Below are 13,459 nucleotides of genomic sequence, written 5' to 3' on the forward strand. Positions count from 1 at the left end.
GTTCTCAGATTAGTAAAAACTACAGGAGATTCAAACTGGAGGTTTGAGGTAAACAAGATTTTGGTATATTGGAAGGCACTTAGATAATACAGAGTTTAGCTATTTCTCTTCTAGCATTGCATGAAAGGAACTGCCAACACGAAAACTGTATGCAAATTAAGGTATATATAAATAATGAATATTTCTGAAAACAGTATAAATAGTAATATGAAATAAACCATGTTATCACGTATATCTATACAATAGAGGTCATTAAGCCTGACAATTATGTATACATGTTTGATTAATAATACAGTGAGCATTTTCTAATGAGTTAAAGAGCTGACCTTTAGTATGCTTTTATTTTTTTAATATTATAAGAAAGTGTATAATGAATATTAGCTATAAACTTCATCTACATCTGTGCCTACATTTTTATAGTTATTATCGTATAGTAATTGTGCATAATAATGAATTGCACCATGGCATTTTTATATATGTACATAATATATTTTATCGTTCATCTCCTCTTACCCTCCCCTGCTCACCTCCCATTCCTGTTGATCCTCTTACTCTTTCCACTTCTATCTTCACCCCCTTTTTCAATTTCTTTCTGCATGTCCCTCTGACTCTCTCTTTTTATCTTTTTTGATGACTGTAAGTTTCAGTGGGGCTGTTTTTAGGTTACTAGGTAAGGAATTACAGAAACATGGGCTCATTACTAGAAGCTATGTCACTAAAGAAAAATAATGTGTTTTCCTTATCCTAGAAGCTATTAATTGCTTATAGATCTGCAGGGATGGTTGGCACCTGGTAAGCCCTCTCCATGGCTGTTATTATCTGCTTATAGGTTGGGGAATAAGGGGTAGGTTTAAGTCAGTTAAGTGAGTAACCAACTACTCTGATCAGATAGGAGTCCTGCCATACAGGAAGGACTCTACTACTGGTAGTCAAAGACCTGTGGCTGGGGAAGCTACTGCTGTTATTTTGCAAAATGGATACTATGTCTTCTTCAAATTGCTGTCTAAATAACTATGTTTATGCTTAGGTTAGTGCTCCCATCATCTTCGGTTAGAGAAGCTCCTGTTTGCTGTGGGCAGGGGTAAATGCAGAGACTTATAACTGGTCAAACTGTAATTGTATTTTAAGATATATTCCTAGAATATTATTTAAAGGATATAAACAATTTTAGAAATTCTTAAACATTTTTTGCAATTCTCAGTTTATATTAATTGGATGGATCTTATGGCAGAGAGGAGTAGTAATATGTTCTTACTAATGTTCTCAGGTTGCCAGTCTTTAATCATGCTTGCGATTATACTTTATTGGATCTTTTCCTTTTGCCTGTGTGTAGGCTTTGTTTCTATGATAAGAATACAATTTATCATTTAGAAATGGGTTTCTCTACGCTGGTTGTTAACTTTTTCATATTGCTTTTTTTAAAAAATCTTTTCAGACGTGGGTTGGCAATAAGCGAAGAAAAATGAGTAGTAAAAGCTGTGAATCGGGAGCAGCAGGAATTGTGTCTGGTACCTCATTGGCAGCTCCAGACATTACTGTCAGAAATGTGGTTAATATTGCCCGCCCTTCAAGCCAGCAATCTTCTTGGACTTCTGCCAATAATGATGTCATTGTAACTGGCATATACAGTCCAGCAAGCTCATCAAGTAAGCAAGGCACTACAAAGCATACAAATACACAAATTACAGAAGCACATAAAATTCCTATTCAGAAGGCAGCCAGTAAAAATGACACTGAATTTCAATTGCACATTCCTGTTCAAAGACAAGTAGCACACTGTAAAAATGCTTCTGTGCTCCTAGGGGAAAAGACAATTATTTTGTCAAGACAGACAAGTGTACTAAATGCTGGAAACTCAGTGTACAATCACACAAAGAAAAGCTATGGAAGTTCTCCGGTGCAAGCTTCTGAAATGACAGTACCTCAAAAGCCATCTGTGTGCCAGCGACCTTGCAAAATTGAACCAGTTGGGATTCAAAGGTCATATAAACCTGAACATGCAGGTCTGGCATCACATAACTTATGTGGGCAAATGCCAACCATTAGAGACCCTTGCTGTAGAACACAAAACTTGGAAATTCGTGAAGTATTTTCATTGGCAGTCAGTGATTACCCTCAGAGAATTCTGGGAGGAAATACCACACAGAAGCCAGGCTCAGCAGAAGGAACTTGTTTGTCCATTGCAATGGAAACTGGAGATGCAGAAGATGAATATGCCAGAGAAGAAGAGCTGGCATCAATGGGAGCACAGATAAGCTACTCAAGGTTTTATGAAAGTGGCAATTCCCTTCGAGCTGAGAACCAAAGTACAACTTTGCCTGGACCAGGAAGAAACCTGCCAAATTCACAAATGGTAAATATTAGAGATTTGTCAGACAATGTACTGTATCAAAATAGAGACTACCATTTGACACCACGGACCTCATTGCATACAGCATCTACCACTATGTACAGTAATACTAATCCATCACGGAGTAATTTTTCTCCACATTTTGTATCATCAAACCAACTGAGGTTATCACAAAACCAAAACAATTACCAGGTAAGGCATACATTTATTTTATAAAGATTTTTATATGTGTGCTTGTTTTAAAACTGGTGGTTTTATACAGTTATATCACAGCCTAGGTCACAGCTCATATTTTGAAATAATTTGAGACTTTTATTTGAAAATGTTGAATTGTAGCCAACACCTTGAAGAATGGTGTGTTTTCTATATCAAATTTTAAAATGATGAGGACTTTTAAAAATAAAAGGAATATAGATACTTAATAAAATTTGTCTGACATAAAATAATTTGTTCAAGACATGGTACTTTATAGGAAGCATAGGATTTCCCGCATTTAATAAGATTATATTGGTCATGTCCCCAGTTGCCTTCCTTGGATGCATTGATAGGCAGGTGATGCAGCACTCTAGATAGTAATGGCTGAGAACTTAGACCTTGAATGGGTTAGCTAACTCATGTGTCCAAAAGGAGATGCCTGATTAAAATGTTAAATTGAGCATTAGTCAAATAATCTTTTTAAAAAAGATTTATTTATTTCATATATGTGAGTACACTGTTGATCTCTTCAGACACACCAGAAGAGGGCATTGTATCCCATTACAGATAGTTGTGTGTCACCGTGTGGTTGCTAGGAATTGAACTCAGGACCTCTGGAAGAGCAGCAGTTGGTGCTCTTAACTGCTGAGCCATCTCTCCAGCCCTCAAATAATCTTTTGTATGGTGCTTATTGGAAAAGATATATCCAGAGTAAGACTTTGGAGAAATATTAGACTGGGAGCCTAACAGCATTTATTTCTTTACTGTTTTACATATTTAATAGTTTGGGTATGTTTCAAATAATCTTGTTTTTAAAAGATTTATTATATATTTATCGATATATATATATATGTATATACATACATACATACATACATACATATATATGTATATATCTTCCATATGTATATATGTATACACACACACACGAGAGAGAGAGAACGAGAGAGAGAGAGAGAGAGAGAGAGAGAGAGAGAGAGAGAGAGAGAAAGGGAGAGAGAGAGAGAGCACACTCGCCAGAACACTGTAGCTGTCTTCAAATACACCAGAAGAGGGCACCAGACCCCATTACAGATGGTTGTCAGCCTCCATGTGGTTATTGGCAATTGAACTCAGGACTTCTGGAAGAGCAGCCAGTGCTCTTAATCTCTGAACCATCTCTCCAGCCTCCTCAAATAATCTCTTTAACTGCGAACTATAAGTCTACCTCTGAACCTTCCTTAAGGTCTTCTCCTTAAAAGGAAAAAAAAAAACAACAACAAAAACAAATATGGAATTTGAGAATTTGAATAATAAGATGTGGATATTTGCTGTTTCCTTGCTACTGGCTACACATCCTTATGTGTTCAACCACAATACTGAAGGAAAGATGCTTCCAGGATTTTCGGAATTTAACACATCATTTTCTCCTAACTCTCTCTACAGTTTTATAATTTAAGATGGAAAGCAATGGCTGATTGTAGTGCTATACTACTTGCAGTCGTCACTACAAGCTCCTGGCCATCCTAATTCACATAACTAATTCTAGGCCAGCCTGAGCTACATAGTAAGTCCTTGTCTCAAAATAAAAATAATAAAGATAATAAAGAGAGATAGTAATGCTAGGTGGAGAAAAATTAAAAAAAAAAAAAACAATGATGTAGTACTGAAAGTCCATTCCTTCAGTCCGAGTGCTCACATGTCCCACTTTTGGATATCTGAACTTCCAGTTCATAGAGAAAGAGAGCCTCAGACATCTACAGACACATTACAGTAATGAAAAATTCAATCAGTTAAGTCTGCCTCTTGTTCACGTAAGAGACTAGGGATTGGGCCAAAACTGTTTTCATGTCATGTCACACTAAAAACACAGCTCTAAAAATGGTCAATAAAAATACCATACATTTTATAACCACTTAGTCATTTGCTTAGTTGCCATAGGTTTTGAAAGGTTTTCAGAGCTGCCACAATGCTGGTTTAGTCCTTCACTACTTGTTTTTCATTTTGTTTTGACATAGAGACCCAATGTAATGCTGGCTTGGAACTGCCTATATAAACTTGCCAAGGTTTTGTAATCCTCCTGCCCCAGACTCCCAAGTTCTAGTTATGTGCTCCAACCTCTATCCCATTAGTTGTTTACTTAATATTGTCTTAGCAGAACAAATTTCTAGAGCTTCCTAACTCTTATTGTTGCTAACTTCAATCTGCCATTTGTTTTCAAAATATAGTTACTACATTAGAGCCCATAAGGTTAGTGTAACAAGAAGCTATGGTGTTTAAAATAAAACATTATGAAACAAAAACCCTATAGTTTGCTTCAAGGAAGAGTTGTATGCAAAGGAGAGGTATGGTAAAAATACTAGCATAACCCTCCAAACATGGTAGTTTACTAACAAAATATGAATGCTCCATTATTTCCTGGAGCTCTGATGTGTTGCTAACCATGTTATAAAATGACTTCATTTAATTTATAAAATGGTATTGTAAACTTAATGTTATCATTTAGTAGGTATAGTTTCTGAGATTAGTAATGAACATTGATATTTTCTCAAATGTCTTTTTACGTGAGCAAAATTAGGTAATAAAGCATTCTGGAAGATTTCATTTCAAATTTGTAATTGTATACTGCCATATGCCTTTGAATCTGAAAAAAGTCTTTACAGATAAAGTTTATATCATTTTGGTTATAATATTGCAATATTTTACAGCCAGTATTTCAAGAATTGAGAATAAAATGAGTTTTTTTTTTATGTTACATCTGAGGACCTTTTCTGATTTCATTTACACATCATAGAATTCCAAGTTTCTCATTCTTTATTTTTGTAGCTCATAAAATTTAACCTCTAAAATTATGTAGAAATAAACTCAAAATAGCATCTTGGTTGTGAATTGCAAGAATTTTGGTTGGGTCATAAATGTTCCTAAAGCATCTGTTATCTCTTAATGGAAAAAAGATTTCTATATTTAAAGCACATTAGTTGCTTATCCAAAAATGATAATATTAGAAAATACTTTGTAAAGCTAATCTGCTTCTCAGAGCCCTGATAGAGACCGGGTAGAGAGAAGAATGGAAAAACTTGATATGTGCATCACGACATGGTTTCTTCTTTGTTTCCGAGCAATTCATACTCAAAGAGATAAATACTTAATGTTGTTTCTCATTTGTGTTTCCTAGCCTCTAACTGTTAAACGTGTGCACTGAGGAGGGCAAAAGCATTGGAAGAACTAGGAAGCTACAAAGGACCTCCATGAGACTGGGAAAAGTGAATCTTTAAGGAAGGGAGTGAGGAGATAATAGAATAAAATAAAAGGCAGAATAATGGAGTGAAAGCCTATACTAGGGCAAGGGGAAGGTAGGAAGATAAGGAAGGAGTGGATAGGATAACAATCAATACAAATGAAATATGTCTAAAATGCCTTATGGGGACCTGTTAATCTGTTATTTTGTGAGCTGATTTTATATATATAAAGTAAAATGTTCTTTTCAACCAGAAGAAATTTCCTCTCCTGTCCCCATGTTCTTACTCTATTAAAGGAGTCTTTTGCATCTTGCCATGCTTAGCTTTTTGTAGAGTTTCAGCAAGTGAACAGTGAAGGCTATAATCAATTCAATTAATTAGAAAGTATTTATTGACTTCCTGTCAAATGCCCAGCAATATTCTCATGTTATACACCTCATAAGTTAAAAAAAAGATAGCGAACTCTGACAATTAAGCATTATGATTGTCAGGCATTAAAAGCTAAATAATTGATTTATGAATTTTTTACTGTTGACAGTTATTGCCTAATTGTTTCAGTTAATCAAATCACATTTAATGAAATGCTAATTAATAAAGATTCAATTTTCCTAACTCACATAAAATAAAACATATTTCAGTTTGTAGCTTCAGTGGTTTGAAATTTTAAAAATAGGGTATCCATCATGTGTATAGAATTCTTTATAGATGTCACAGTTAGGTTTCTATTGCTGTGATAAAGACATGACACAAAGCACCTTGGGGAAGAAAGAATTTATTTGGCTTACACTTCCATATCACAATCTATCACTAAGAAAAGCCAGGACAGGAGCTCCAGCAACAACCTAGATGCAGAAACTGGAGCACAGGCCATGGAGGATACTGCTTACTGGCTTGCTCCTCCTGGCTTGATCAATTTGCTTTCTTAAATACCCTAGGACCATCTGCCCATTGATGGCCTTGCTCAGAATGGGTTACACTCTCCTACACCAAAATTTAATCAAGAAAATGTCCTACAGGCTTGCCTACAGACAAATCTTATGGAGGCATAGTCTCATTTGAGGTTCTCTTTTCTCAGATGAGTCTAGCTTCTGTCAAGTTGACAAAATTAACACAATTGACCCTTTGTCAACTTGACACAAAAACACATCACTATTAAACCATAAGATTTTCTTTCTTGTTTGTCTCCCAAATGTCATGTTACTATTAATATTACAATAGAAAACATAGAAAAACTTTAAAAGTTCCACAGTCTTGAAAAACTTCAACAATTTAAAAGCCAAATTATCTTTGAAAACTCAATGTCTCTTTAAAATTTTAAAGTCGCAAAAATATTCACTGTCTTATAACTGTGAGTTCCCGTAAAGTAAGAAAACAGTCTAAATACTTTATTGCTCCAAGAAGGAAGAACAAATGTATAGTCACAATCAAAGCAAAGCAAAACTGACATCCAGCAGTATAAATCAAATCCTGAGGCTGAATATTCCCCAGGTAGAACTTTCTTGTGATCTTCTGGACTCCACAGAACCTGGGCAACTCAAGTTCTTTGTTTCTGCCATCCATAACACACATAGCTTATTTCATAGGCTCAAGCTGTTGCTATCCTTTGTGGTCATCCCTTGGCACTAGCATCTCCAAAATGCTGCAGTCTCCATGTGCTGCACCTTGACATATGAACTCCTAGGCTTTCTTCAGGAACTCTGGACCTATTACTTGGTGGCAATCCTCAGCCTTTTTCTATAAGTTCTTCAATCCTGGAGTTTCTACTACAACAGAGGATTTACCTTCACCAATGGCCTCTCCTGGCCTCTCATAGTGACAAAATTCAGTGCTTTTTGGGACTCCTTCATGTGTTCAAATCCAATACTATGTGAGAGATTCTTACACATTACTAAGTTTGGCTGCCAACACAAGATACATCCTTGTCCCCCTCTGGACCACAGCTTCCATGTACTGAACCTGAGAGAGCATTCCCTGAAGATTTTGCCTCAACGGTGCTGGGCTTTTATTAATCACAGTTGATCTCTCAGCCCAAACCAGCCAGTTTGGTTGTCCCAGGAGGGCAAAGGTTTCATTGTAGTGGTGATGGTCTCTTGTTAATCATAAGTGACTTTCACCCCCAGCTGACCAAAACTCATATATTTTATTCCAATGGATCACTTGAGTGGCCTGGATCTAGTCTTTGCTGGGTTCTCAAAACTTCTCTCTAAAACTTTACAGGGAAGGCTTCCATTTGCTTGCACTTTTTCAGCATTATCTTTTAAGTTACCACAGATCAGCTCATTAAGCTCTGGGTAATCAATGATTTTGCCATCCCAGTGTCACAAAACACATCATAGTCTTCCTAAGAATGACATGGTCAGGTCTGTCACAGTAATACCCCATCATAAAACACCATGACCAAGCACATGGGAAAGAAAAGGTTTATTTGGTTTAGACTTCCACATCCCAATCCATCATTGAGGGAATTTGGACCAGGCATACAAGCTGGAACCTGGAGTGGAGGCAGGAAACTTATAGGAAATGACTTTGGTTCGCAATCTGTCTTATGGCTAAAGTAAGTTGCTTACTGACTTGCTCTCCATGATTTACTTTCATATAGAACTCAGAACCACTTGCCTAGGAGTGGCATCACCCACAGTGATCTGGGCCCTCCCATACCAACAATTAATCAAGAAAATACCCCATAGTCTTGCATACAGGCCAGTCTTTTGGAGACATTTTCATAATTGAACTATCTTCTTTTCAGATGACTAGCTTGGGTCACATTGACAAAACACTAACTAACAGAATAACTAAATTACTTTTAGAATCAAGTTAATGCTTTTGACATGTGATTCCTGTATGACCTTTTATAGGATTAAAATTCTCTAAAAGGAAACAAATTTCAAATTAACCATATACATGACTTTTGAATGTACACCCATCAAAAGTAATAAGTATCTAATGTATAATTAACATATTGATATACATCATCAGCTTCAAGTATAAGCACAATTTTACATGAAACATGTTACATTTGGATTCGCTATGCTCAACAATACAAACAATTAATTCTAATTTACATTTAAGCAATTGTGTTATTTTTTTTAAAACACATCAATTTTTGCCATAAGACAGATTTCAAACAAAAGGCATTTCTTTCTATTAAATTTATAATTCTTGGTTGAATTAAATAGGTTGGCCTGTCTAGGAAGTAGCTTTATGACGGTCATTTTAAAAGGTCATTGTCATCTCAAGCATCCAATTATTTTTCTGTCTCTTGTATAAGATCTGTCTTAGAGCATGTAGGTTTTTTTTACATTTCTCTTCTGCGTTCCTACTTTGCCTATCTTACTTTCTAGCCTAAATTACCTCTTGTACAAATTCATATAAAATTCTCTGTAGTTCTTATACATGGACAGTCATGTTAAATTTTCTAATATATAGAAATACAGTTCTGTCACATAACAGGTATACCACAGAAATTTCAATAGCTCCATACTTTCCACAGAATTAGAAGTGTACATGGCATTCCTTACTTCCACCAAATGACTTCAGCCTACCATAGCAGTGCTAGATGAACTGACAGTTTCTCAGATATAGCTGTGATTTCATGCCACAACAGTGATACTATTCTTTTCCCCTGGAATGTCTCTTTTTTTATTTCTATCAAAATTCTACTCACTTTTTAAGATTCAGCTGAGATATCAATCCACAAGTGGGTGTAATTTCGCCATACTTTGAACTCCTATTACTTTATTTATTGGACATCCATTATAACTCTTATTATAGTTGTCTTTGTATTAAAATCTTTCATGTACCTGTCTTATCTCTTCCCTTCAAACCATAGTTCTTGCCCTCCAGGAAATTAGGTTTTACCTATCTTTTTATTTCCTGTAACGGCTAAAATGGCATCTCATATAGGAGAGATACTTGATAGACATTTGAACAGAATTTAAATTAGATACCTTGAAAAGTTATATCTACTTATTTTAATAATGTTCAATTTGTCAAAAAGTTTTTGAAGTCTTTTACAATTTTTTTAAGAACCTGTGGGATTCTTTTAAATGCTTTTACTGATGACAAATCATCACTAAAATTTGATTTTAGAAAATAGAATTCATTCTGAGCCACATTTAGTGAATAGTATGAATGTTTAATCTAGGCTGTGTTTTTTAGTTACAATGAAAGGTGTGTGAGTAATGAGACAGAATCTCTGGATAAGGCGTGAACTGACATTTCCAAGTTTCCCAGATGCTTTCAACAATGACAACATTATTATAATGAGTTTATAATATCATAAATTTTCTAGTTTGAAATGCAGAGCACTCATTTGGCTGTGTAAGTTCTAAAATGTTTGTGAGATCCACCTTGTAGATTTATTTCATAGTTTTCTAAATCAGGTTGCTTATGTGTAAAATTAAACTAACTGTCCATTTTATTTGAGTACTATGTTTTATGGATTCTAGTGTATGAGAATCCTGTCTTTCAATCTTGCACCAAAAAAGACTCCTGAAAGTCAAAGGAATGTTTATTTGTAGTATTACTCAATTTTATTTTTATATAATCTAGCTATTCTGACTAGCTGTTCTTTGGATTTTGCTAGAAATGTAAGGAATTAAATAATACATTACAGTAGATGTTAGGTGAATAGAAAATTTTAGTATCATCTAACATTTTAGTAGTTGATAGTTTAGGATTCTGTTTTATCCATAATTCTTTGCTGTATCATACTTGTTTTCCAGAGGTTCTGCATAGCTACTTTTGAGTTATTCTCACTAATAGGAATATGTGAAGTGATAATTCAAAATAATTGGATATCTCTATTTGTATGGAGCACATGATTATTTCAGTTGATTTATCATTTATTTCTAAAATGAAAATCAATTATTCATACTCTGCTATGACCTTCCAAATTCACCTAATAACCATTTTATTATACATTTAGTGAAAATATTTTACAATAATAAAATACTTTTACTTATGTTAAGTCAAGTTTATATGTGCGTTATACAGATAATTGAAGTAAGTATATTCTTAACTCTGATCATTACTCTCTTCCATTTGTAAATGTTAAAAATCTCTCAAACTTTGGAGACAGTACTAGAAAATATTTGCTGGAATATGAAATACTTGTATATTATGGAAGATGTATCTATCTGTTCATGACTGACACATTGCAGAACTTCATTATCAACACTAAACACTGGACTATATCTCAAAAAGAACAGCTTTTACTGGAGATACTTTTTATCTAGAGAACCTTTATGTTTAGATGATATAGCTTAAAATTTCACCTTTGCTACCTTTTACAGTTATATATTATTTATACAAAAGAATCATCCTTCAAATCAGTGATCTTAAAATCTATATTTGTCACTTTGTGATAAAAGATAGAAGGCATATCAAGATAGTTATCTAACAAAGACACAATTTAGAAAAACAGTTTCTCAGTGATTTGTACTGAATCCCTAAGATTACTTAATTCCTAAAATATCAATATATCTTAATCCACATTAAGAAGGTACCTGTAATAATATTTATATTAGTAAGTACTTAATGTTCAAAGTAAATACCACTAGTGTGTTTCATTTATAGTGTCATCTCTTGTTTTGTGATTATATGCTATGCTATTTAAAAAATTTCTTCTCTTAATCCATAGAACATTGAATTTTTAAAAATACTTTTATTTTTTACATACTTTCATATCCCTTACAGTGCCCAACAAGTATTTTTGTTTTAATTTCTGGAAGATTCTACACCATTTCTAATTTTTTTTTCTAAAAGGGAAGGCTCTTTAAATAAGTAAGGAATGAATGCCTTCGATTTGCCTATGTTCTAAATACAGATCTATTTTTCTCCACATTATATACGATGTTTTGTTTTAGAATTGATCAACATTACAAGCAATGTTATACATACTAAGATTCGATTTGTTGTTTTCACAGATTTCAGGAAACCTTTCTGTGCCTTGGATTACAGGGTGTTCTAGGAAAAGAGCAGTAAGTAACCTTTGGTTTAACACAACACATGAGTTTCCTGTCATATTCTTAGTGGGAATATCATTGACATTTTTAGTAATCTTTATAGAAACAATAAAACCTAGATTTGATAAAATGAAATTGTCTCAAAACACATATTTCTAGATCATATTATCTAATCTTCAAAGGCAACCTCAATTCCAGAAATCAATATACTGAGTAATCTGTAAGCAAGACTTCTTTCTGTTTAAAAACAAATTTATATTTTTATTTGCAAGTTTTTTTATACTACCATTTATAAAAAAGAAACATTTAAGTAAAAAAATGAAAGAAAATAGATTCATAACTAAAGGAAACATTTAAAGCAACTCATAAAATATCTTAGTTTTCTATTTCACTGATCATACAATTTAATCTTAACAGCCAATAAATATTTACTAATATACCTCACCACTCTTACTACAATTCAGGATTTTAGAAGTGATATGTAGTTAATATTTATAACTACTCTAAGTTCTGTACTGTAATATCATAGAAATTCAGTAAGATTGCATTTACCCATAGAATCTCATTGACTGTTTCTGTGTAGGACCCATAAAACTATATTTAACCAAGTACCTAGAATACTTTGTTGTAGCTGGTACCTACAAAAAACTACAAAGCTGTGGAAAATAAATACACATTTATAAAGGTAACTTAAGTTACAAAAGAATTGATAGGTTTGAGAACAAATGAAATTAGAGCTAGAACTTCAATATTCAGACAAGACTGTCCAGATTCTTTACTTCCTTCCCTTCCCTGTAAAGTAGCTATACAATGCTGAAAATAATGTAAGAGCTTTCTCAAAGGTGGAAAGAAGGGGAAATGGTTAGAGAGCCCAGAGCATAGAGGAATCATAAGGTCCTTTGTCATTTACTTAACAGCAAAAGCAGAAGGCCACCTGATTTAAATGGCATGTAACACTTATACTAGTAACAGAAAAAAAACTCACACAGCATTAATACCTTCACCCTCCTGAAGAGTTCCGTAAATAAGTTTGGGAATTTGGTAAGGAAGATCAGCTGGAAAGAAGCTTTAACTGACATGTTGTAGCCAGGGAAGTGCTCACCTTCCCAACTGGGACTGAGCTTAGTCGTTCTCCCAGAGACACCCAAATAGAAAGCAAAAAGATGACACTGAAACAAACAGCTTTGTCTGTGCAGCCTCTCTCTGTGTCCTGTACACTACACAGCACCACATTTCATGGACTAAGGCAGGTTTCTAATTGGTATCATCACGAGAAATTAAGCTACAACATGAAGTTCCTGAAATATGGTGAATCCATTTTTCTTTCTACAGATATAGATCTGTTGATTGGCATTATAGGGAAGTTATCTTCACAAGTACCTGGGTTTCTGTCACTTTAGGTGGCACTAACATGTATCAGTGATATCAGATCATAAGAAGATACAGAAATTAAAGAATCACTGAAACTATAATCATATTAGGTTTCCAGAGAATGCCCTGAAACAGGCAAAGATTGGACTGAAGTCAGTCTTGAGGCAGTATCTGACGTAAAGAAAGGTACAGCTTACTTAGGGAAAGCAAAGGGTATTGTTTTTGAAAGTTTCCTTTGGAAGGGTTAACTGTCACACCACAAGAAGTAGGTCTTAAGTCATCTGACATTACCATATTAGGTTAAAATGCACTGTGAACTCTGGTTTAGGGCTAGGACAGATGTTTGCAAAGTTCCGGGC

General features: G+C 34.3%; 1 protein-coding gene across 3 annotated transcripts in view; it reads left to right on the plus strand.

Annotated features, from left to right (window-relative positions):
- The window catches only part of Hdx (highly divergent homeobox), a 201,415-nt gene that overhangs the window by 116,227 nt on the left and 71,729 nt on the right, over positions 1 to 13,459 (plus strand). For all 3 annotated transcript variants that reach the window (XM_028787297.1, XM_028787366.1, XM_028787423.1), the window contains 2 exons: positions 1,436 to 2,542; positions 11,691 to 11,744. In XM_028787297.1, the coding sequence (XP_028643130.1) occupies positions 1,436 to 2,542; positions 11,691 to 11,744 (1,161 nt within the window). The remainder of the gene's footprint in view (positions 1 to 1,435; positions 2,543 to 11,690; positions 11,745 to 13,459) is intronic.

The sequence above is a fragment of the Grammomys surdaster genome, unplaced genomic scaffold (assembly GCF_004785775.1).
Source record: "Grammomys surdaster isolate TR1022 unplaced genomic scaffold, NIH_TR_1.0 61, whole genome shotgun sequence".
Classification (NCBI taxonomy): Eukaryota; Metazoa; Chordata; class Mammalia; order Rodentia; family Muridae; genus Grammomys; species Grammomys surdaster.